The 27,040-nt window shown below is 43.3% G+C and overlaps 1 protein-coding gene across 1 annotated transcript in view; it reads right to left on the bottom strand.

Moving 5' to 3' along the window:
- CPNE4 (copine 4) overlaps positions 1–21,687 on the bottom strand; it is a gene marked incomplete at its 3' end in the record, with an annotated part of 476,837 nt that extends 455,150 nt beyond the window's left edge. Inside the window, exon 1 of the mRNA XM_080823089.1 lies at positions 21,508–21,687. Within this exon, the coding sequence (XP_080679215.1) occupies positions 21,508–21,563 (56 nt within the window). The 5' untranslated portion in view covers positions 21,564–21,687. The remainder of the gene's footprint in view (positions 1–21,507) is intronic.
- Positions 21,688–27,040: the final 5,353 nt, after the last annotated feature.

Genomic DNA, 27,040 nt, shown 5'->3' with positions numbered 1-27,040 from the left:
ATTATTTCCTTTACTCAGGGGCAAAAATCAAAAGGCCACAAGGCGAGGGGATTCGAACCACCCTGTATCTCCTAAGGAATGCTGCTGCTGAGGGTTAGCTGTTTAATGCATCGCATGGAACAATCACAGAGAAATGCCAGTCTCAGCATGAACAAATTTAGGATCTTGAACTTCCACGGCTAGACTGTCACCATAGTGTATCAGTCAGATTTCATTCAAGTCACTGCCAGGAAAGACCCAGACATCAGGCTAGGATCAGGGCTCATCAGGCACCGGAAAATAAAATACTCCTTCATGGATTGCAGATATAGGAAATAAATTGTATGAATTGGTTTCAACTCCTAAGACATACATTTACTATGGAAACACCCAAAAACATCGGTTAAATGTACATATCAAGGAGCAAGAAAAACAGGAGAGTTTCCTGATTTATAAGATTGAACTGTGTGAAAGACAAGATGATCTCTAAGCTCCTTTTGACCCTGAGCTGCCGTAATAAAAAGCAAACAAAAATCTAACAACACGCCAAGCACTGAATCCTGGGTTGGATTCTACCATATTGGATCAGCCACACCAGGAATTCCATGAGATCTTTGACTTCCTGGCTCTCTGAGATTCCCACATCAGACATTTGCCCTAAAGTTGGCATTTTGGCTCACCCAACAGCTACCAAAAACTAAAGGCTGGGATTTCAACCATGACTGGGAACTATGTTTCAAATGCCCTCTCCTCAAATCTGACTTGCATTCCAAGTGGCTCTTCACATGCAACATAAACTGACCAAGCTACTAATCAAGGTTGGGTCTGAGATAAACTGAATGATTCCCATGAGCCCACTGCCAGCTGAAGAGAAATGGCACCCGGGACGAAGAAAAAGAAAAAAAAAGGAAACTGGAGAGGAGAAGGCAGTGTGCTCAGGAGAGGAGAAGCTAAAGGAGTCGTAAGAGAGGAAAACAGATTCCCCTGGAACTTTCCTTTGGAAAATGAAGGCAAGGGGGGTGGGGAGTGGGGGTGCTGCTGAGCTTTACTCACATCAGTCCCCCCTCCTGAACTGAAATTTTCTTGTCTCCAAATATTAAAATCCTATATGGAATCCCAGTTTACATTACTTCTCTATAAGACTTCCCCAACCCCAGCCTCCCCCCAAAAAGTGCTCCATTCCCTGAACTCAAAATGTCTCTCATTCTATCTGTCTAGCAACGATGCTCACACTGTCTTGCATCATCTCACATTCTCGTTTTGTGACATCGTATAACTGTTACACTATAATCTGGCTTCTCACATACACAAGCCTTGATTCCTAAGTTTGATCTTAACTCTTTTGAAAGGGGAGTCCATAATTATTTTAGCTTTCTTCTCTAAGGCAGTAAACTGCACATGGTAGGTGTTCAATATATGCTGGTGATTAAGGAAGACAAAAAAGGAAGGAAAGAGTAGGGGAAAGGTAACATGGACCAAAAATGCCCCACAGTAGCATGAAGGTGGACCTGTTGTACCAGGGAGGGAATCAGAATTCCATGCAAGCTAAGAACCAACAGCACCAGAGAGACACCTGGATACATGTACTGATTTAAAGGAAGGATGCAAGGAAGGAAGATAGATGGAAGAAAAGGATGCAAAGTGGGAAGAAAGAGGGGAAAGAGAGAGGAAAGGGTGGAGAAGAGCAGAACGGAAGAAAGGAATGATGGAAAGAAAAATGGAAAAACAGGAGAAAGGGTGGGAGGAAGGAAGGTAAAACAAAAGAAAAGGAAGGGGCAGAGGCCAAGTCTTACCCTTGTACTTCTGGATCTTCCATTTTTATACTATTCTCTTTCTTGTTCCAAAATATCTCTTAGTGCCTTACAGGGTGCCCAGCACCTAGTCCCAGGCTTGCCGGTGCTCCTGCATAAAACTCCGACCTCTGATTTGCTTCACTGGCCTCCAACACCGATTTGCTTCACTGGCCAGCACCCGCCATCTCCTGCAGGTACAGTGCCATTGATCTGGGGAAGTTAGCCCCAGGAAGGCTGCATTTCATGACCCAGGGCTTAGAGCTCTGGAGGACGTCCGGGCAGAAGGCTGAGGCACCACTAGCCAGCCACCAGGAGTGGCAGTAGGAGGTCTTCTCCTCTTATTTGTGCCAAGGTGTCACATGACTCACTCAGTCCACTGGCTCCCTGGGCAGCCCATCAGGGAATCAGGGCTCAGAGGATCCATGGGGTAGGGGCAGGGGAATGCCTCTCATTGGCATCCAGCCATGCCTCCCTCACTGCCAACCCCCCGAGGCGCTGCCTTTGCGTCTCCTCCATCAACCCCTGAAGACCCAGACACTCAATCTGGACTGTGCCCTGGACAACACAGGAAGGCTGGAGTCTAACTCTTGACCAAGGCACAGCTCTTTGTGGTAACCCCAAAAAAAGATCCCAGGCAGCTCTGGGCTTCCCAAGAAGTCTCCAGCTCTACTGCTCCCCTTTCCCTCTAACAGAAATGCCGCATCATCAGAAGTGTTCATGTACATACTTCTTTAAAAAGAAATTTGCCATGGGAAACACATCCACTGAGGAGACAATGAAGGGGTGGTTGATGGGAAAAGAAGAAGGTCTACATCCATAAACCCCTGAAATTAGAAGCAGACTTTGGTACAGAAAGATGTGTTTGCTCTTCAGGTGAGAATGTCCATGGCTTTCAGTAGGTTCTCCAAGGGAACAGTGACCCACAGAGATTAAAACTACTACCCTCTATGAGGCAAGTTGCTGGGGGCTCATCAATTAGGAAAAGCATGCCCTGTTAGCTTCCCAAAAACAACTGAATTTCATAAAAATGCATTTCCTAGAATTAACCTATTTCACTAAAACGACAAGTGAATTTTAACATAAGAGCCTTCTTCCCCTTCTACCCCACATCTCAGAAGTGAACAGTCTCTGTGCCTGTCCATACCCGCCAGCCCTGCTGCCCGCATCTGCCGGCGATGGCAGAGGAAGACCATTTAAACTCGTGACACTTCATTAAGCCCATGCCCACTGCCATCACAACTCTAAATTAAAGTAAACCAATTCCAAATGAGCAAGCCTTGAAACGTTTTCCCTTCTGTCCACCCAAACGCGTGCTACAGAAATAAAACAAGTGGTTTTAAAAGAGGTTACAGTTGTAATATACCACATCATCTTGAAACTTAAAATACCACTGGAAGAATAACCAGGGATGTATGTGAAATATTTCACTAAGCCCTAACATAGCACTGCAGGGACATGAAGGGTGATTCGATTGCTACACAATAAAATGAAGCCGAGAAAAATCAGGGCGACGCACTTGAGCAAGCACCGAAACACGAAATAATGGGAAAATCTGCTTTATCACTTTATTTTTAAAAAGCCGTTAGCAGACTCTGCAGCTGTTAATCACTGCTCACATATGGCATGGCTGTCACCTTTATGAATCATGTTTTATCTTGAAAAGATTGTCCTTTATTACCTTTCCTTTTGCACGTTCCTAACGAGATGTGAAACAAGAAAATAGGAAAAGCTCTGAGGTTCTCCGTGCCAGGATCAACATTTACAAATAAGGCAAGCGGAGAAGTATGTTAAAGTTTTAAATTATGTCCAATTTTGTGAAGCTGAATATTAGCATCTTCGTTTCCAAGTTGCTGGAACAGTGCCATCTCTAACCCAAAGGAACTTCTAACTCTAAGACTTTGCCTTGATAGCACATGAAATCGAAGTCCTAGGTAGCGGGTAGCAGAAATACTCGGATAGCTCTTGTTTTAGATGAAAGATTTAAATGAATTTGTTTTAAAGTAAAAGGCATGGTATTGCATCAGTCTGTAACCATACATCTGAAAAATAAATCTGATGAATGAAGGTAAATATACAGTAACTGGAACCTATGAAGACACACATACAAGGGAATAAGGAATGTTTACAATCATATGCATATGACTGTCCACTTAATTTTTTTAAAGATTGTATTCATATTTTTAAGAGCGAAAGCATGAGATGGGGGAGGGTCAGATGGAGAAGCAGGCTCCCCACAGAGCAGGGAGCCCGATTCTGGGCTCCATCCCAGGACTCCAGGACCTGAAGGCAGACGCTTAACCAACTGAGACACCCAGGCGCTCCCATGTCCTTACTTTAAAAACAGAATGAGTCAACCAGTATGAAACTCGGGGCTCAGGAAAATGTGCCTCAATGCTCTCGCCTGACCCAACCTTGCCATTACTGAACTGCGACATTAGCCATACTTCAGCAGACCAAAAAACAGTCACTCTGCATCCAGTCCTGAGACTCGTGGCTCTCAGAAGTTCTAAGAATTAGGAGCTCTCGGAAACTAACATCCTAAGAAGGAACAAATTCCGTTCCTCAGCCAGAAGGACCAGGCAGTCTTTCCATGCAACACACCCTCACCCATGGAGCTTTGGTGTACCAGAGTCAGAACAGGGCACAAATAGAGGGGTGCCAGTGTCAGCCCTGTCTGGCCCTCCCCCGCTCCTCTTTCTGAACAGGAAGCAGTCTGGGTCCTGCAGGTCAAAGCCTTGTGAGCTGGCTTTCCCCTCCTCAAGGGCTGCTCAGGATGCTGCTTGCTCTCAGCTGTCCAACCTGCCCGTGAGTGAGGCACTTACCGTGAGGAAAGGCAGGCAGGGCTGCTCCGTCTGTGCCCAGGGCTCTGGATGCTGGGGTGCCTGAAAGGAAACCCGGGTGCAGCCTGGGATGTGGATATGGAGGCTGAGGCTCTGCCTGCTTCTCAGCAAAGGCAGCATGTCACCCTTCCAAATGAATGAATTAATAAATAACTCCTTGGTCAAATCTGTGGATTTTCCATAGCACATGGAAACCCTGGCTATTTCCTCAGGAAAGGGGACAGTGGGAACTCCAGGGCCTGAGAGGGACACAATTATGCTTTGAAGCAGGAGTTGGCTACCCAGATCATACCACAGTGCATGACCCCCTTCTCCCAGGTGATGCAACTCTTATTCCCCTCCCCCCAGGGGCGGAGGACCGGTAAGATCCAGGAGATTACCATCACCTGTCCCTCCTCCATCCCCCCACCAAGTAGGCAATCAGTAGCTTTCCACCCACCTGTATGAGATTTCCCCCTGAGTTTGGTGCATGAGCAGAGGGACATCAGACACATCTGGTATGTGCCCAAGATTATACCAAGAGCTGCTGAGCGTGAACAATAAACATGTTCTTTAAACCCATCTCTATAATCCGACTCAGAAAAAGCATTTGCCATGATTTTGATGCTCTCAACTGTTAAATCCCCATGCCTCTCTCCACATAGGACACCCGATAACACTGTCACAGGGGACCGTCATGCATTTTGACCCTGCGTAATAATTCCAGCTGATGCTAAGTGAGTATGACTGATGGTGATTCAAGAGGCTGTGGTTGTCACTTTGGCAGACTGGGGTGCAAGGCACCGAGGATGTCTTGCCTCTCTCTTCTCCTGCAAGAAGGACCCTTAGAGATCACATCAGATACTTTGGTTTTATAAATGGGGAAATGGTATCCAGACCATAAACCATTCATCTAGAAACTCACAATCATTCATCCAGCAAACACCTACTGTGTACAAGATCTTTGCAATGCATAGCAACAAAATTCTTTCATTTAGATATTTGGTCTATGGCCCAAATTTCAGAATACTCCTCCTTTGGATGTTTTTAAGTTTATGCATATTTCCCATCTAGAGATAGCCAAATAGAAATATATCCCAAACACAGGAACTGGCAAACTTTTCTACAAAGAGCAAGACAGCAGACTGTGTGAGCCACAGGGTGTGTCACAACTATCCGGTTCTGACACTGTAGTATGCAAGTAACTATCAGCAATAACAGGTGTGATTGTGTTCCAATAAAACTTTATTTACCAAAAAAAAAAAAAAAAAAGTCTGCCTGCTAGATTTGGCCCACAGGCTATACTTCGCTGACACCTGCCCTTAGTGAATCTCATTTGACAATGACCTTTTTGGGCTGCAGATCTTAAGTTTGCCCTAATCAGATCATATTTAATCACAAACCTCCCTTAGATTCATAGAAGTTAAGAAGTATATATAAAGGAAAAATCACAGAACAAGGAGTTTAGAGAATGAACCTATAACCAGCTATTACAACTACCCATAAAGCACAGGGAAGGAATAGGAGTGATAAATAAAACTGCTCCCGCCCATCCAACCAAAGAGGGATGGAAGTTTTCATCTATGTAACCAAACGCTGAGCCTCCCTAATTGGGTATCATCTCTTCTCCCCAGTTCAGGAAAGATGATGTTCCTAGGATATCAGGCAGATTCCCATCATTCTGTCCCTATAGGCAATAACTCCCATCCATTCTTGCTGGAGGCAAGTCTAAGCTGGGCTGCTTAGCTTGGTTGACAGGGCAGACTTGGGGCACTCAAAGGGTCAATAAGAAAGTCTGATCTTCCCTGAGCCCATTCCCTGGGCATGGGTGGGGGGGTGGGGGAGTTGAGGAGCAGAGGGTCAGCATCCTTCCCTGTTTGTGTCTGTTTAGAGAAAGTGGATCTCAAAAGTGGCCCCAGCCAGCTGCAAAACCAACAGGGTTCATCACTTGAGAGAGTGTTTCTCACCTGAGCCCATTGAGTCTGAATTTGAGAATTTGGGGCAAAAAGCTCACAACTTAAAAATAGCATCAAAAACTTGGCTGAAAGAGTTCCCAGATGACCCTCATGGATCATATCACACAGACTCCTGTTTGATGTGCGTCAAAAGAAGATGCGACTGGCAGGTACACCCAATTATGCCCCAGGCCCTCCTCCAACTGCCTGCCACTTTACAGAAAGGGAACTCCTTTACAAAGTTATAATCGCCTAGCAGAATGTGCCCTTTACACAAAGACGCCCCATCAAGGAATCCACGCCACCTCTGGTCAACTCACAGAAGTGCTTCTTGTCAAGTTTCGGCTTTGAAGGAAGATGACAAGAGAGCTCCTCGCATCATATTTCTCTATTCGTTTGCTTTGGATGTGGGATGGGCCTCCGTGACACCAAACATCTGGATAAACATTTTTAAAGTGTCTCTAAACCAGTGATCCAGGAGTTTATTGTCAAAAAGACCAAAGAATCAAAGGGCTGGAAGATTAACCCTCTTTCCAGCTTCTCAACCAAGGCTCTTCTACAATCCAGTCACCGCCCTAACCCTGTTGCCGCATCTCCCTTGGTTCATTGGTTTCTACGAAAATAAAAAGATTTGACCTCATTCATTGATCATCGGTTGAGAACTACACTGAGTTATGTCAGCCCTGATTTGGTTGATTTTACTCAGTAAAATCTAATGATGCCATAAAGCATTAAGAGCCAGCCAGAGCATCAGAGTCTGAACCACCACGGACCATTACACACCAAAGTAAAGTATCTACTAGGACTTCTCATTCCCGTTAGATAATGAATAAAAATGATGGAAAAGGGCAGGATTTCGGTCATTAGCCCACAATTAAACACAACTCGGCTGCCAACAGGACACAAAGCCACAGCTCTGGAGTCTGGTCGTTCATCTCTTCTTCCCCCCGTAATGAGGCAGCAGGAGTGAGCCTTCAGCTGCTTCCCTGGGCTTCCCTTCGGCAGGCACGTGCCCTGGGGAACTCTGAAGGCAACGCACGTCACAAATGTACATGAACTGTGTCTTCATAAATGCCCTCAGCTGGGACAGAGATCCTCTGGTGAATAATAAAGTCACCACATCTCAGTTGGGTCTGGGACAGACAGTTTAACCCTTGCTTTTCTTTACCGTAAGTGTGCATACACACATATACTTACACACGTAAAAATGTAAGAAAGCAATTCCAAAGCAGGTCAGCCTTTTCTTTAGGAAGCTGTCATCACTAGAAATACAGGCTCAGGCTTCGGAGAGGCTGTCGTATTTAAAACACACACACACACACACACACACACACACACGCACGCACACGTACATGCATACACACACAAAACGTTTAGGAGGAGATGAGACATGACTCATCTTTCTTGGCTACAAAGGTCATCAAAACAAATTAGGGTTGAGAATCTAAGAAAAATGGTACTATTTGCATCGTGGTTTAGTACAACAATTCCCAAAAGGTGACCCATTTTAACTTCTAATACAGTAAATGTGGACAGATTTAACATAAACAAACAAAAGTTCTTTGGGGGTCTTTAATAATTTTTGAGAGTAGAAAGGGGCCTTAAGACCAAAAAGTCTAAGAATTCCTGATTTAGTGGAAGGAGTACGCATTTTGGAGTAAGATGGTTTTCAGATTTGTTTTGTCTCCTCTGTCTCCCATTAGCTGTGTAACCTTAGCCGAGTTACTCAGCTTCTCTGGGCTTCCATTTTCTATGGATCAGACTAATTACCCTTATAATTTTCTGCTCAAGCAAGTTTCCTTGCTGAAACACGATATCCAGAAGGTCAGGACTATGTCTGTGTGTTCACGCCAGATCCCCTGAGCCTAACACAGCACATGATATGATACATGATAGGGTCTCAATAAATAATTATGAATTGATAGACTGGATAGTTCTGAGGATTAAATAATATGCATAAGGTGACCGGTGAGGTGCCTGGCATCTAGCCAATGTCACAGTGGCTCGGTAAATATCAGAGCCCTTTCTTTACCACTAATGCTGTTCTCAGTTGTATCACACAGGAGAGCAAATGCACAGCTTGTCTACAGGGAGTGAGTATTTAAGACTTGGTTCTCAAAGGGTGGTCCCCAAACCAGCAGCATCAGCCTCACCGGGGAAACTGTCAGCACACGACTTGGCTCCAGTGCCTGACCCACCAAATCCGAACCTGGCAGGGGCTAGAAGATGTCTATTTGTGTTGTAACAAGTTTTCCAGGAGATTCTGATTTCGTCCTGAAGTGTGAGAACCACACCTTTGAGACATGCATTGGGTCTCTCTGAAAAGAGTATTTTATGCAAGTAGCATTTTAGACTTTGATAGCAGAGAATACCTAATGTGTCTGCTGCTGGCTGCCTGGAATCTTTTCTTGAGCAAAGGGAGAAGATACATAGAGTCAACTGTAATAAATGTCCGTTGCTAGGCCTTGCAGGGCAGTGTGATTGATTTTCCATTCTGGCTGAGTATCTGGGGGCCAGCGCTAAACATAATTTTCATCTGAAATAAAGCTGGAACCAGCAGGGACAGAGGGAAGTTTTATCTTAGAGAAACCCCAGCATAACCCTTGACTCATCTTTGTGGCTAGGCATAAAATCTGTGGGTAGGAACAGAGACGGGGGAAGGGAGAAAGGTAAGTGGTTGTCGGTGGCTATAGGAAGCACACATTTTATTGGTGATTTCTTTTTTTTTTTAAAGATTTTATTTATTTATTTGACAAAGAGAGAGAGAGAGAGAGTGGGAGAGGGAGAAGCAGGCTTCCCGCCAAGCAGGAAGCCTGATGTGGGCTTGATGCCAGGACCCTGGGATCATGACCTGAGCGGAAGGCAGACGCTTAAGGACTGAGCCACCCAGACGCCCCATTATTGCTGATTTCTATCAGACCTTTGTAAACACACTCCTAGTCTTCACAACTCCCTTACAGTATAGCAAACCACTACCATTTGGGTAATCACTCGTAAGCTCTAAATTTTGAGGGGTGTCACCAGCCAGTACCAGTGACATTTTGAATAATTTCCATGTGCCCACAATCCGATGGGCACTTGGGGCACTACGGATATACACCGTATCCTTTGAGGCTGCCCACTAACCTAGGGTACAGGCACTACCATTACTCATTTTACATGTGTGGAAATTGAATTTCGAGAGATGTAGCAGAGCTGGGATTCAAACCCACAAATGCCTGACTAAAAATTTATGCTTTTCACTAAAAGTTCTACCTGCCTATATACAGCACAGAGTACAGCCTTGTAAATATAATGGAGCACATTTTGGGTAGAGGCTATGATTCAAGGAATGAAGTAAAACTCACACAGAGTCAAAATAATCCACCCCCCAAAATCCCATAAATTGTTCATCAAGTACAACATATACTGTATTACATATACAATGTCTACAGTAAGAGATCTGTACCACTTCAAACATTAATTTAGATTATACAATATAGAATAATCAAAATACATTGAGAGTATTTTTAATAAATGAGAGAGGGTATAGAGTTGATTTTGAGCCAGTCCAATGTACACTGTGGCTGCTCACAAACCTGGCTTCACGCAGGATAAATGCTAAGGGAGTGGACACACGCAAAGGGTGACAGAGAGTTATGTATGTTCCAGAAGGTTCTAGGCACTCTGGAGTTATCACAAGAAGTGCACTATACAGCTGCTTCCCAGAAAAGTTTGTGAAAAACCAGGGGAGTGGGCACAGCCATGCATGGTGACATTACAGGGCAGGGGCTGAAGCCCAGCCAGGCCATGAGATAACATGGAAAAGGGGATCTGAGCCTTCATAAGAGAAGCAGCTGTAGAAGGATGGAGAAGAAACAAATATCACATGAAACAGGGATTTGAACAAAACACCCTAGCTCTGGAATTGGGGTGGGGGCACCCTAGATTTGAGTCCTCCCCTGTTGCCAGTGCTTTGGCATTGACCCAATTATTTATAATGTGGGACTAATGATATCTAACCCACAGAATATGTATTTGTAGTGATTAGATATGTTTATGTTTATACAGTGGAATAATTTTATTTTTTATGCAAGATAAATGTGCATTATCTCAAATAAATTAAAATCACTTTTGAAAAGGTGCTATATCCTCCTTTAAATCTTTTCTGGGAAGAATGGAGAGGAGGAGTGGGAGGCTAAGAAATAAGTAACACTTAGTGCACACCTATGATGTGGGTCCTCTGCTTTATCCCCATTTCTACAAACAAAGGAATAAGGCTCAGAGAGACTTGGTAATTTTCCCAAAGCCAAACAGCTGTCGAGTGGCAAAGCCAGAATTCAAACAAGTTCTGTCTACCTTCAAGGCTGAAGCCACTTCCTAACAAAGCTCAGCAAATGTTTGTCTTTACCAAATTGCATTGCAACCTAGTGATTTCCTGGCACACTCCTAAAGAAGAGTGAGGAAGGAGGAAGCCACATTGTTCACGCAGTCAACCAAAGCTTTCTGAGCAATGGCTGGATGCCTCGCCGTTTGGGGTCCAGCAGTGAATAAGACAGGGACAGTCCTGCTCCCGTGAAATGGGGAGGAAAGATTCGTGCAGCACGGGGCCGGGACAAAGGGTACAGAATCCTCTGTCTTGCCCTAACTCAACCACCAAACAGTTTGCGTGAGTGAGTTCACCCTGCTGAGACTCAGTTTCCTTATCTGAAAAATGGGAAAGGGGTGTACCTAATTTGATAGGATTGTCCTATCACATTCTCTGATTTCATAAGAAGCTTTTACTTTCCTGTCTCTATAAAATTCAGTCGGGCCATGAGCTGTGATAAATGTTATTCACTGGCCCCTCCCGGACCAAACCAACTATTTCTACCCTTTTCCTCTTATCAGGACTTTTCTCCAACACGATAGACAATCGGTCAAGTCACAAAATTCCAACCATGGACTCTAGGAGTTCTGCAATCTACGTAGTCAGGGAAAATTAACACATGAGGCCCAAGGTGCCCAGGCCCTGGTTGTCACAACCACAGGTTCTCACAGACAAAACTCCTGGACTTCTCCATTTGGTCACTGGAATTTCTGTCTCTAAGTTACTTGTTGAAACAACTGTACAAAACATAACAAAGACATCAGATCAGGCACCCTGTGCCCTCAGAGTCTCCAAGTAAGTTAAAAGCTTTTCTGTCTGGGGCACCTGGTTGGCTCAGAGGGTGAAGCCTCTGCCTTCGGCTTGGGTCATGGTTTCAGCGTCCTGGGATCGAGCCCCGCATCAGGCTCTCTGCTCAGCTGGGAGCCTGCTTCCCCCTCTCTCTCTGCCTGCCTCTCTGCCTTCCTATGACCTCTCTCTCTGTCAAATAAATAGATCTTTAAAAAAAAAAAAAAAAGCTTTTCTGTCACTTGAAAGATAATGATAAAACATTTCTTTTAACCATTCTACTATGACCCTTATTATTTTTCATTTTTATTGATATTTATATTGAATACACCTTTCAGTATTTTAAAAAACATAATCCTTATTTAGATTATTCCAGACCCACCCCTCAGTGATGCATTCCTTGTGTTGTTATACTTCTTTCATGTTTCCTCTAAAAATCACTTTCCTGTTTAAATGGATTAAGTCAGTTATATGGGCACTTATCTTATGATACAGATGAAGCTAAAATCCACAGGGTGGTGGTAGGAGCTGACTGGATTTGAGGGCCTCTGTCAGCACAGCCAAACAGACACGCAAACCTAAGTGCACACTGAGTGAGATTTTCCCCCGACCCTGCTCCTTCCTCACCCTCAGAATCACCCCCCCCAGACCAAGTTCCTTGATACCCAGGGAGAAGCAAAAACACCTGAGTATAAGGGGCTTGAGGGACCATTCCCCAGGTTCTCTGAGACAAAGCAAATGATTCCCAGATCTCTCAACCTACAAAATTTGCTCATCTCGCTCCTCGCACTTGACCTCCATGAGTTTCAGTATCTGTTCTCACGCACCCGTCTCCCCGCAGGCCTGCCACTTCCAAAGATACGAATGTCATGTTTATCCCCAGTGCCTAATACAGGTTTTGTGATCAATTATTATTCAACAGATGGATAAATGAGATCCTTCTGCTGAAGGAGTGGGGGCATGGATAGAGAGAAAGAAGCTCATGTGTTAAGAAAAGGATGAAGTTTTGAGGAAACTGTTAAGAGAAGGGACACAGGAGCTAACATTTGCTGCCCACTAAAATACTGGACCCTGTTAAACATTCCACATTCACAACTACTACCAGCCCCATTTTCCGGATGCTAACACTCATGCAGGTGAAGTAATTTATTCTGCCTGCAGCATGAAAACTGTAAGCCCCAAATTCAAACCAGGTATTTCTGAATCCAGAGTTCTTCCACTGGTAAGAGGCCCCAGTGTGAGGAAACAGAGGGTGGCCAAACTCAGGACCTCGCATCATGCTGAATCCTAAGAGCAGGCAGGCTGTCCAGTTCCTGGGCAACCCAAGCGCCCCACCGGATTCCGAAGGCAACATCTTTTGTCTTCTCTCTGAGGCAATTTGGACTGGAGAGTAAGAGACGCTGGGAAAACCAATACTTCATACCTGAGCACAGCTTTGGGGTTCAGTTAAACCCCATCGCTGAGCCTAGAAGTCGGGTTCATGGTCCCAGGAGGTGGGCTCTGCCGGTGCTCGGGCGCCCTCTAGCGACCGTCTACTCTAAAGCCAACTTTCTCCAGCCCTTCCCCCTTGCCTCAACAGCTACCAGGGGCGGACCCTTCCCCTTGGGCCCCTGCTCGCTTATTTTTGTTCCTCCTCTCCCTCAAAGCGCGAAGAATTGTCCTGCAGAGGTTTGATATCTCTTCGATAAGAAAAGTCTTTTAGTCAAGACACCTTAAACCAGAGACGGTTTCTAGGCTTAACCTGAAACACTGTATTTTTCCCCTGATGTTTCCAAGGAAAAATGTTTCTCGTTTTTTAAGAAATAATAAATACAAAGTTAGAAATATTATGTTTTGAGCCAAAGATGGAAAAACAACGTTTTTAGAGTTTGTTCTTTCTGAATGGACCTTTAATTGAAAACAGAATAAAAGATTCCCCTGTGAGTTCCTGGAAGTGTACCCGCTCATAAACTCTCTTTGTTTATTTTATTGATTCAATTATGACATTTAAAATAGGAAACTAAGACTGTGCATGAACAATTCTTCACAAAACATGCACATTAACTGAGATGGCTGCAGACAATGATTTTCTACAAATTTAATCACATCTACTGGGTAAATATTGCATTGGCTCCAAGAGAGAACAAAGTTGTAAGTCCCAAGCCTGCTCCCCAAAACACTCCATTAGAGGCAGGAGACACCCACCCCACTATCCTCAACTCAGTAAAAATTATCAGTGTCCGTGGCACTAGAGACTGGCACCACCACAGTAATTATCTCCAGGGAACTTGAGTCTTTATACAGAGAAAGGAGTCATAGGGGGGTTGTGGAGTGAGCCCCCTCATCTTGACCAAGTCACCTCTCTGAAGTTTAGTTTCCACATCTGTCAAATTAAATACCTAGAGTCAAGAAATGATCCCCAAGCTCTCTTCCAGTTTGGAGAGTCACAAATACTAAGCGATAAAGTTGTTGCTCACAGTTTAGAAACGAGCCCACCACAGGCCAACTCTAAGTTGGCTCCCCCACACCCAGGAGTATACTAAAACCAGAGAACTGGAATAAACCTTTCCAAATAAGGCATCCTTACCACTCTCTTCCATTTTTCAAAACCGGCTTTCAAGCCTCCAATATTTATTTAATATTTAAAAGCTAGTGGTTGTCAAGAGGCTTTCCAAAGAATACAAGAGCCAGAGAAAGGACTTTCCGGGCTTTGCCAACTTAGGGAAAACATATACTATATCATATATATTTAGTAATTCATAGACGAAACAGAAAGCTCCCACATAAATGAGATTCCTAGTGCAGAAAAGATGGGAAGTATATGCAGGCACTACGATGTCTTTATTATGCAGTCACACGTGTTAGCAGGCATCCACTCAGTGAATTTAGTGCTAATCAAGGCCTTACTATCTATCATCTACTTCCAATATCATACAAAAGACAGCACATCATGCCTGATCCAATTATTGAGCTTGATTTTGGACTTTCACCAACTTCCACATAAACACCTTGTTCAAAGAATGGATTTGTAACTCCAACCCACTCATTTACATAACATGCTTCCCTCAAAAGAAAAACCATTATAGAACTTTTAGGACATCCTAAAAAAGAATTAAAGTCCTATAATCTGTTATCACCTACATTCAATCCGGAGAAAGGGAGAGAGAAATGGAATTCTATTATTATAGGCTGGAAGGTCAGTTCTGATGCACTATAGAATGGTCTTGAACCATGTGACATTTTTATTTTAAATGCATTTTAAATGTCCTGTTTGGGTATTTTGTGATTCTGGGGTACTGGCTACTGTTGCCAAGGCAATATGACTTTGGGTGACCATATGGATCCAAAGGGGTTTTTGTTTTGTTTTAAAATATTAACAAAACAAAAATGGAAAGATCAAACATAGAGAACAAATTTAGCCTTTTTCTTCTTTAAAATGAATGAAATACAGATCTTCTGGCCATATCTCTGGCTAAAAAATACAAAGACTCATGAAGTGACTTTCCCAATTAGTGTAGAGCCTTTTTCCCAGTCTGTCAGGTTGATGCCATCAAAGTGCCCTTCTCACTCTTTGTTCTGGATTCAAATCCCCTTGAAAGTGTGGGCATTAGTGACACATAACATCAACTGTTCACCTCCAACACATTTGCCTCCAAATGGAAAAATCCTTTATATGGATAAAGGTGGTCATAATGATCCAGAGTATTATGTTTCAAGGTACATAAAAAGGCTTGCTGCAAACCATATGAAAACATTCAGTTGGGTTCCAAAAGATTCAAACACAGATGAGAATAAAGATTCCACTATTGACCCACTTTTTTCTCTGTGGTTATTTTTTATAGTCACTAAAATCTTAAGGTTTTTAGTCATGGTGGACTCAAATCATCTGGTGATAGGAAGAATCAAATCTTCCATTTTTTGGAATACTACATAAAACTTCTTCGGAAATAGGTTAACACCTTTTTTCCTACTAACTGAAATGAGGTATGTTTTAATCAGAAATCCACATGCAGATCAAGAAACACTTTAATACAAGAGACTTTTTAATTAAAACCTCTAAAAGCAAGATTACCCTAAAAAAAATCAATGACTCAAGCAAAATGCCATGTTGCTACCAGAGACCTAGAGATAAACAGGAAGTCTTTTAAGTACAATTTAAAAACAATGCACAAGCCTCAGAGCTACTGTTTTGAAAGAAATACTTAGAAACTCTAGCGAAGTGGTTGTCTCATGCTGGGAAACTCGCTGGACCCCATCTGTGCCTGCTTCCAATAAATTATACTAGGAGTGTGTCTGGAAGGATAAAAATGAGGCTGACCACTCACAGGAAAGGTAAAGTTTGACGGCCAAAAGAGTTTTCACATGGTAACACATGAGTAGACCTTTGGTTCCATTATAGGCAAGCTCTCCTCACCCAACCATTCAAAACTGCCCGGGATTCAACATCCACTCCTGCTATGGACTGATACTTCCTTTTATGTAATGCCCAGGGAACATCACCTAGTTATGATGTGATTTGAGTTTGATCTTGCAAAGCTGTCAGAATCTTCCCATCAGAGATAAATGAGGAGATTCTGGTCTTTATTAGTATGCACTTAACACAGGTGTCCTATCTGTATTTGCCAGCCCTTCTATTTTGATCCACTTCCCTACATGTGAATACCTTTGACCTACTCTGAGCTTAGACCCCTGATCTGCAAGAGCAACTCTGTCAGTCTCTCTTTAAAAATAGACAAGCCGATAAAATGAATTTAACCTAGAAATGGCAGCTTAGTAAGGGAAATGAAAACATCAGAAGTTATTTAATCACAGCAATAGCCATCGTGAGCTCTGTCTTATCTGCTGAGTAATAAAAAGAAGTGGGACCTTCCTAAACTTGAAGGGCATCAAATAAGTAAAATTCTTGTTTGTCTCTGGCTCTTGGCGGGGGTGGGGGTGGCGGGGGGTGGGGGAGGAATGTGCTAATGCAGGTTAATCAGTGTATACTAACTACAATACATTGTCATGGATTCAAAACATCTATGCTCTAGGAAAGTTGGTTTTTCTAGGGAGAGAGGTTGTTTTGTTTTGTTTTTTTTTAATGTAAAGTCAAAAAAACCCAAAAACAAAACACCCCACCCCACAAGCATCTTTGAGAATAGGGGTTGTTAGGAGGGCAATCGAAGGAAGGAACAAGGAGAAAACAATATTTCATTTGAAGTTAAGATGATTTTTCACTAAGACTACTAGGCTTTAGTCTCAGTTTAAAGACACTTTAAATACCTTGGACAGCTCAAAATTGCTGTTTAGGAAAATGAAAACCACGTGAGCCAAGAACAATCAGAGCAGTGCTTTAAAAATCCTGGCAAAGCAACAAGAGCAAACAAGGGAATGAGGGTTGGTTTTGCATAGTTTTGAACACAGGTGCAGAGGAATGAGGCATCTCCTCCCAAAAGACACCGAAATCCTATAGCTTCAGTGGGTCAATATGTATGATGGGGGAGGGGGGTGGGGAAGGGTTGTTCTCTCCAGGTATTTCTCTTACAAAGTTTCCCAGGACACTCACCCCTCCCTAACTCATCCACCACCACTTCTCTGCCCATCCTTCCTCCCTCCACCTGGGGGAACCCCCACAGCCCGCATTTCCTAAGCTTGAGCCCCTGGGATCACCGCTGCAGTCTGTGATAATTCCTGGAGACTCCCAAGTTCTGGGACTGGAAGCCAGTCTTGCAAGGACGCCTTGGGGGTGCGGTGGGATCTGGAGGGCAGGATGGGAACTGGAGCCTTAAAGCCCACCCACTTCTTTCAAGGGAAAGAGTGCATCTTCCTAGGACTATTTCAGCCAGCTCCCCACTGGATAGTCATCAACACTGAGACTTGGCATGGATCACCTCCAAATTGTCTCCCTGGATTCTGCCCTAACAATCCACGGGCTTCTCTTATCCCACAAGGGGTTCTGATCTCTTTAGTTGGCCATGGCTAGCTGTTTGGTGGTCCCTCCAGTCCCACCCCTGGCCCCCTTTCCCTCATGGCTACTTTAACAGAAGAAGGAGCGCTGAGGGACTTGGTTGAATCAAGGGACTTGCAAGCCTACTGATTAGTTTTAAACCCGAGAGGCCGGGCCACAATTACATACTATTGGGACCTATTGTAAGCGGGGTGGAGGAAGGGAGCTGAGAGGCTAAATCACACAGCAGCTAGATCAAGGACTGGCCACCGCTACAATTTCCCAAAGCTTTCTCACTGTCAGAGGGGAGACTGCAACTTCGGCCAGGACTCTCCTCCCCTCCCCCTCCCCAATTTCTAAAACAGCAATGCCCCACTCCCCCCGCCACCGCTTGCAGGACCGGATCCCCGGGGGGTGTGCTGCTGTTCCCTCCGCGGGCTTGCTCCGCACCCCGCGCGCCCCACCCCACCGGGGCGAGTTGAGCGGACAGCAGAAGACGAGATGCATGGGATGAAAGTTCCCTCGGATTAAAGACTGTGCCCGTGGCTGCTTCTTAAAACAACAGCAGCAACGATAAACAAGCAAATCTGAGCGAAACCCAGCGCATCTCAAAAGTTGGTCTTGCTACGCAGCAGCCCCGAAGGACTTTGCCATCGCAACGCCCCAAGAACACAGGAATGCAGAGTTGGCATCTACTTACCTGGAGGTACCAACCTCGAAGAGTAGGAAGAGAATCGAGCCTGGGACGAGGTCTGTCCTACCCCTAGGATGCAGAATCCGGCTCTGGAGTGGAGGCGGTTGGTGGTGTAGTTGATGGTGGTGTGAGGGGGGGTCGGACGCCCTCCCCCCTCGTCCTCTCAGGCCAGTTTAGCAACAGCGGACGGGAAAGATGCTGAGAGGGGAGTTTGGTCTCTCCGGAAACCCGGACTCCATCCTTGGAGGTGGGGGCTGGGGAAAGGGTGAAAATGTTGGAGGTGGAGGCTGAGCTCTCAGTAAACTCAGAGAGTAAGTGGAAGGTACGGGGAGGAAGCCGGAGGGAACAGAGAGGAGACGGGAGGAAGGAAGGGAGGAAGAGACGGGGACGCGAGGGTGGTGGGGAGATGGCAGCTTCTCAGAGAGGTTTCCACCTTCTGACGAAACCCATGCGCCCGGCAACCGGCGAGATACTAGTTGGGAAACCTCGGCGCGAGCGCCCCCTGGGGGGTTCCGGCGGAGGTGAGCCCTGCCCGGGGAACGCGAGTCCGCGGCCCCGCCCAGCGCGGGCACTGGAAGCGGGGGCGTGCTGCCCGCCGGGCTCCGTCGCTCACGCCCGGCTCCTGGGGACCATAACTGAGTTCTCCAAATGCTTAGACCTCATCTCCACTTCAGAATAAAGCGGTCGTATCTGGGAGGGCGTGGGAGCGATACTTCTTCTTGCACACATTCAAGGAAACTTCTTGAATGGATGTTCAACTGACACCAAAAATGAAGATATGATATCGCCCACTTCCGTATCTTCGGGGTCGCACAAAAGTGCCTGGCGTATGGTAGGAGCCGAATATTTTTTTTTTTTTAGTACATAAATGCATAAATAATGGAATGGAGGAGGCTTTTCTTCATCACACGTGTTCCTGAATGCATCCATCTCACAAATAAGTATAAGATAAAGAAATTAACTTAGAGAGTACTATGTTTTAAAATATACAGAAACATGCTGTCTTATGTAAGGGGTAACCGCTGGCACATGTCATGAAGCGCTTTAGGAAGCAAGTATGGTTTTCCTGTTCCAAAACTTATTCAAAGTCATATTCAGATAAACGAGCAATAGACTTACTGCGCATTGTTGCTTGTTGTTTCTGCAACAGCAGATAAACTAGACAACTACTCGGTCAGCATACCCACACCATATCTCTCAGGTATCGTCAGAATCACATATTGGGCTTCAAAATCCTTAAGGGTTAGAAAAAAGGCTGTCTCTGACATCGGGTTGACATGGAGGATATTACAATGTAATATGGACAGGAATGCAGGGAGAGAGGCGGCTCCTCCTCCCCATTCTCTTAACAAGGCTGCTCTTCATGTGAAGAGGTTATCAGCCAAGAATTTTTCACCAACCAGAATTCTCAATTTCAAAGGGCAGAGATGGAGAAATAATACAATAAGGAGCAGGTGCCCCACTAATGGTTCTATCAAGGCAATTAGGAAGATGTTTGAGATGTGGGAGAAGAGTCTTCAGAAGGAAAAAAGCAGTAATATATTTATTCCCTCAGCTCACCTCTCAAGACCTTCTGAAGTAGGATAACACTAAACATTGACCCTAGGATCTTAGGGAGCTTGCCTATACACCGAAGCTCTTTTGATTCACTTTGATTTGAAAAACTTGGGTCATGTGGCTAAACATAAGCCAATCAATGCACCCCAGGATATGGGATCGCACTGAAGTACCAGGCCTTCTACTGTGTCTGGGAGCATTCCGTGTCCTCTGTCCCACTCCTGGAGCCAGAGTGGACCACCACCTGATCCACATTAACTCAGAGTGAAACATAGGGATAGTTCTCCATTACAGTTTCAAGATCTTCCTACCGGGAATAGGGGGATCGATGCTGAGCACATAAAATCAGCCTATGTTTACTAAATATGAAAATATTAAGTCAGAAAGTATTTCAGGTTTAATTAAGAAGTAGTCTTGGTGGGGCACCTGAGCGGCTCCGTGGATTAAGCCTCTGCCTTCACTCAGATCATGATCTCAGTGTCCTGGGATCAAGCCCTGCATCAGGCTCTCTGCTCAGCAGGGAGCCTGCTTCCCCCTCTCTCTCTGCCTGCCTCTCTCTGCTACTTGTGATCTCTCTCTGTCAAGTAAATAAATAAAATCTTTAAAAAAAAAAAAAAAAGAAGTAGCAGCCTCGGTAATGAACTTGAATTGAAGTTTGAGCTGGATTGAACTTGCAAAGATGAAGGGGAATAAAAGGATTTCTTTGCCTGTTGATTTTGTTCCGTTAAATTTAAGTCCTGTGAAGCAAAGGTCTGTTTTGTTGTCTTGTTTGTGATTGTGACCCCAATGCCGAGTTCCACATCTGTCCTTAGCAGTAAATAAACATTAGTTAAATTAGATTTTAAAAACTACCTTAGAGATCATTTAACACAAACCTCTTATTTTCGAGGCGTGCTGAGCATGTACTATTTCCAGGCAATCTGTTAGGCACTCTGTTGACCATCCCATCTAATTTTCTCAACAATCTGCCCAGGTAGGTTTCATGATTTCTACAACAAACCTGGGGTTTGGGTGGTCAGAAAGCCCAGACTGGGGAACACAACTAGTTAATGAGAGTATTAATGGAAGGGAGTATTAATGGAGTATTAATGGAAGTAATCAATGGAAGTATTACAATTAATGCTTAATACAATTAATATAATTATTAATGGAAGCATTAATGGAAGCAGGCTCTGAAGGGACAAGGCAGATTGGCTGAACACATGAACCATGGAAAAGAATGAAGAATACAATCAGAACCCATAGGGAAGAATCCAATACAATCATCTCTGGCCCCCATGTTAAAAGCACAGACACACAAACTAAATGCAATGCCACAACTTATGACAAATATGGTTTCCCCTGCCAGCCGGCTTCAGCTCCCTAATTAGAAACAGTCGCCTGCAAGTCAGTGTGCAGAACACACATGCAGCTTTTTTCCAGAAACTTGGATTTTTTTTTTTTCCCCAAGGCATGACACTGAAGGTAAATTCAAAGAGGCTCTTCTCAGGGCACATAAAGGAGAATTTACTCCCACCTCTCATATGAAATCAACAGCTTATCTCTGTAAATGAAGATCTATAACCCACTAATGAACTATGGTTGCAGTTACTGCCCCCACAGCAAATTGCTCACCAGCCAGAGTCCCTTCAACAATTATGACATCGACGTCCCGTTATCTGTATCACTCACCTCCTTCCAATTCTCCTTTTCGTGGATTCTGAGCTGCTGGGTTCTACAGCCATCATCAAAATCGTCTAAATCCAAGCCACAGAGTCACGGTGCCACTGGTCTTCTCAAGCCGCAAAGGAGGCTCCAGCTCTGAGTAGATCCCCTCACTGGGTCTTTGTTGGTTAACATAAGGGGAGACATCCGCTCACTGTCCTATGCCAATATGAAAGGCACCCCACCCATCAGTGTGACAAGGGAAATGCTGGAATGGAGCCAGGGAACAAAAGGGAAGAAATGTGAATTCTTACCAATGCAGTTGATACCATTTTTTAAGGGAAGCAGATGATGAAGGGGAAAAACAGGCAGAGTCAATGCCCTGCATTAAAAACCCTGGATCCTTCCTTGAGTGAGTCAGGGTGAGCATTTTGTTTTGAAATTGAATTTCTGTTTTCTTTTTTCCTTTCAAGCTGTAGGATGGTTACATACTCAACGAGTCAAAGGGATGGCTGGCTGTAAATAACAGGATTTATTTTTGAGGCTTTGATTCAAATAAAAACCTTGCATTTCCCCCCAGGGTTATTTATAGCTCAAAAAAAATGTGTTCTTTTTTTTTCTTTTTCATGTGATTTTGAGAACTGACTGATAGGTCTTCCTCTGTGTTCCTGTAAATGCCTGAGAAAGGTTGTATTACTGGAAAGCAGAAAGGAAAGCTCTAAGAAAGCCTTTCCAGGATGCTCAGAGTCAAGAAGGAAGTGATACACTTGTTCCAAGCTGACACAGGGATCAGACCTTCCTCTGTGCTGCTTCTAGATGGCACCCTGTTTGACCTCTGGGGCCTCACCCATCAGTAACAAGCTATGCTATGAAGGGGTGCCTTATACTTTTGTCTACCAATAGATGGCATCAAAATCCCTCTAGCTTTTCTTCATTACATTTTAAAAAGAGAGAGAGAGACAGACAGACAGACAGCATTTTCTGAGAGTTTGCATGATACCACAAGTGATGTTTGAAAGGATGCTAAATCAGCTCTTATTTCAGAGCAGGTTATCCCATTTGTCTCTTAATTAAGACTCTCTGTCACCCCTCTAAGCCTCAGTTTCCTCATGATGAAAAGAAGGCATTTGTGCCAAACTCTAGCTCTGGGATTCTGCTTTTTAGCTACATAATGTCTGCCTAGCCACACCACTCCTCACATTTGTGATAAACCCATTAAGACTCCATTCTTCCGGTTTAATCAGTGTTAGTATGTATCTATCACTCTGTTGCAGAGACTGCTATCTGCCTAGACTGTAGTCATTTTTGTTTGTTTGTTTTTCCCTATGAAGAAAAGCACAATGTCACATGCGGGGGAAATGTGCTCAGCCCCAAACTGTCATTACTCAGCCTTTCTTGCAGAAAAGATCGCCATGTGACAGAGGTCCAGCCCTGCACTAATATGGTAACCACCAGACACATGTAACTAAACTTAAATTCACTAAAATTCACTTAAATAAAATAAAACTAAAAATTCATTTCCTCAGTCATCCTTGTCACATGTTTAAATTTTTTTACTTTTGGCTTGAAAAACAAATTCATTTTCTCAGTTCTGTAGGATGGCTGTCTCCAACTGAGGTCCAGCAGGGTCAATTTCTTTCTTTGTCTTTTTTTTTTTTTTTTAAGTAGAGTTGACACACAACGTTACATTAGTTTCAGGTGTACAGCATAGCGATTCAACATCTCTATACATTATGCTATGCCCATCACAAGTGTACCTGCCACCTGTCGCTATATGTTATCATAATATCACTGATTATATTTCCTATGCTGTGCCTTTTATTGCCATGATGTATTCACTGAATAATTAGAAACCTGTATCTCCATCTCCTCTTCACCCCTTATCCCCATGCCCATACCCCCCTTTCCTCTGGCAACCATCAGTTTCTTCTGTGTATTTATACATCTGATTCTGCTTTATTGTTTACTTGTTTTGTTTTCTAGATTCATATGAGTGAAATCCTATGATATTTTTCTGTTTGACTTCTTTCATTTAGCATAATACCCTCTAGGTCCATCCGTCACCAGATCTCATCCTTTTTTATGGCTGTGTAATATCTCTCTGTGTGTGACATCCTCCTTATCCGTCCTTTATTGATGGACATGTATGCTGCTTCCATATCTTGGCTATTATAAACAATGCTGCAGTGAACATAGGGGTACATATATCTTTTCAAATTAATGCTTTTGTTTTGTTTAGGTAAATACCCAGTAGTAGAATCATTGGACCATATGATATTTCTATTTTTTATCTTTCAAAGATACTTCATACTGTTTTCCACAGTAGCTGCCCCAATTTACATTCCTCCCACTAGTGCATGAGGGTCTCTTTTTCTCCACATTCTTGCCAACACTCATTATTTCTTGCCTTTTTCATTTTAGCCATTCTGGCATGTGTAAGGTAATATCTTACCATGGTTTTGATTTACATTTCCCTGATGATTAGTGACGTTGAGCATCTTTTCGTGTGTCTATTGGCCATCTGTATGTCTTTGGAAAAATGTCTCTTTGTGTCCTTTCCCCACTTTTTAATCAGATTGGTTTTTTTGTAGTTTTTTTTTTTTTATTGAGTTATATAAGTTACTTATATATTTTGGATATCTCATTTGCAAAAATCTTCTCCCATTCAGTACGTTGCCTTTTTTCTTTTTAAAAAAAATTTTCCCCAGAAAGAGAGTGTGTGCAAATGAGAGGTAGAGAGAGAATCTTAAGCAGGCAGCATGCCCAGCACAGAGCCCAGTGTAGGGCTGGATCTCACAACCCTGAGATCATGAACTGAGTAGAAATCAAGAGTCAGATGCTTAACCAATTGAGCCACTGAGGCACCCTTTGTAGGTTCCCTTTTTGTTTTGTTGATGGTCCCTTCACTGTCATACCAGCCACATTTTAAATGCTAATTGTCACAAATGGCTAACCATCTCAGATCAGATACAGAACATTTCCATCATCACAGAAATTTTTGCTATGCAACACCAGTCTAGCTACTGAGATGGCAGTGGAAGTTATAGGGCAGTTTCTATGACAGTCTTAAAAGGGAAGAACATACTGACTCAGTTGACATGTACCTTTGTTTTCTTACCTGCTTACCCCACCCTTCTTTCTGCCTGAAGGTGACAGTAGGTCAGCCGTCATGTGACTATAAAGCAGCTATATTTGCCAAGGCAGCCTAAGCAGAAAGATAAAAGGACCCTGGGTCTTTGGGGACATGAAGTCAACCACATTATCACCAATTTTATTATGAGAAAAATAAAACTACCAATTGGTATGAGACACTGTTTCCAGCTTTTTGTAAGAGCCAAGTATTATTTCTAACTGATATGCCCTCGGAAACTCACCTGAACAATTTTCTATTAGTGACTGGATAAACAGTTTTCTTTCCAGTTTCCTTTACTTTGGAGAGAGTACAGGACAAGATCTTGGCTGAAAGAAACAAAAAATGTATGTACCCACAATGAGATAATTATTAATCATTCATTTCAATATGCCAAATGGGCCAAAAGGGAGGAAATGGGACATTAATGGTACCCAAAATAATTATCCCATATTTTATAGTTTGGCTGAAGAACAGCTTTGCTCTTCATTATCCTGAAGAAGAGGTTGATAAATGTCTAGAGAAAAAGATAATAATATGCGAACCTGTTCTATGTGTCAGCAACTTGGCTTAATGATTTAACATTATCATATTTAAGTCTCATGGCAACCTAACAAGGTGAATATCACATCTTTTTTGTTTTGTCTTGTTTGCTAATGCTGAGACTGAGTCCCTTGTCAAAATCTGCATAGCTAGTTAGTTAGGGAGAGGAGTTTCAAATCCAGGCTACTTGGCTCTGGCCACAACTGTGTAATGAAATTCTCCTGGTGAGTGTCATCAGATTCTGGTCCATACATGCTTATGTCAAGGCTCTCATTCCATTCTCTGTATCACTTTTCTCATAGTTTTGATTTTTTTCCACCACAGAAAAGACTAATAGTATTTATGTTCATAAGCTATAGAAATTGACAAGGCAGGTATAGAGCAAAAAGCTAAGGAAACAACACAAATGTTCCAAGTCAAGAGCGGGCATGGCCTGGTCAAGGAACCTGAGATAACTGAGTAATCTGCTACATCTGGGGCAAAAAGCGGGACAAAGGAGCAAGGACTGAAGCAAACAAGCAAGTTGGGCCTATACAAAGGGCCATGCAAGACTTACTTACAAAGATTTGATTTTATTCCATGAGTCATTTATTCCCAAATCTTGAGTTTCCAACATTTTCCCTAATCCACAGTGAAATGAGAAAAATAAGTTTTTTAAACAGTTAAATTTTTGAGACCGTCTCTTCATTTCTTTTTTCATTTAAATCTCAGTCACTATAGTCTTATCATCAATTGTTTGTGAGGTCTTAACCATTTTTTTTTTCTCAAGTAGGCTCCACAACCAGCATGGAGCCCAACACAGGGCCTGAACTCCCAAGCCTGAGATCAAGGCCTGAGCTGAGATCAAGAGTCAGACACTTAACCAACTGAGCCACCCAGGTGCCCTGGCTTGTCATTTTTTAAAATGTCTTTACCTGGTAAAATATAAGTATTTATGAGCCAAGGACAAACCAAGAAATGTGTTTTATGGTATGTTCTATGAAATCAATACATTTAGAAATCAGCCGGAAGACACTGAAGAATGTTAAACAGGAAGTGGTGACCAGATATTAGTGTTAAATTGAGGCAGATTAGAGAGGGAAAATACTAGAGTTGTGGACATCCTAGAGCAAGGTGTCTTTTCATTGAATTCATTCACTGGATATTTATTGAGCACTATTGTAAGTTAGGGATATAATGATGGACTGGACTGGAAAGGTCTCTGCCCTCATGGAGTTGTCAATCAAGTTGAGAAGACAGGAAATGAAAAAGGGAAAATGAGATTGAGAGTCAGGGAGAGAGGAGAGTGAGAGAGAAAAGTAGAAAAGGAAGAACAACTCTAGATTATAATAAGCCTTGTGAAAGAAAGAAAAAGAGTGATGAGACAGGAGTAACTGGAAACTATTAAATAGGGTTGCCGAAAAAGGACCCCCCTAAAGAGAGAACATTTGATCTGAACACTAAAAAGTAAGACATGAGCAGCATGTAGACCAAGAGAAAGGGGGGAAAGCAAGTGCAAAGGCCCGGAGGTGGAAAATTATTTATATTCTTAATGGTCAGTTTTAAGATTTGGTCAAGAGAGGCAGTTACACCACACCAAACTCCTTAAAAGGAGAAAGAGAAAGGAAGGATGAAAGGGATGTGAGGAGGCTTCAACAGGACAGAGGACTTATCTTGTTATTTTTATTAATTTAACACATTTTGAGCATCTAGTCTGTGCCAAACACCATCCTGGGTCCTGGAGTTGACAAACACATTGATTACCCTCATTCTTCAGGATCATATAATCCAGGGCAAAGCACAGAACAGAAAATGAACACCACAGGGATAATCCACAGAAACCCCCTAAATGGGAATTTACTTCCATCCCATAGACTAAAGACAAGATCTGCTCCCATTAACGTCAAT

The sequence above is a fragment of the Martes martes genome (genome assembly GCF_963455335.1).
Source record: "Martes martes genome assembly, chromosome: 1".
NCBI lineage: Eukaryota > Metazoa > Chordata > Mammalia > Carnivora > Mustelidae > Martes > Martes martes.
Note: the sequence above shows the minus strand (reverse complement) of the source record. Positions and strands in the feature narration are given on the sequence as shown.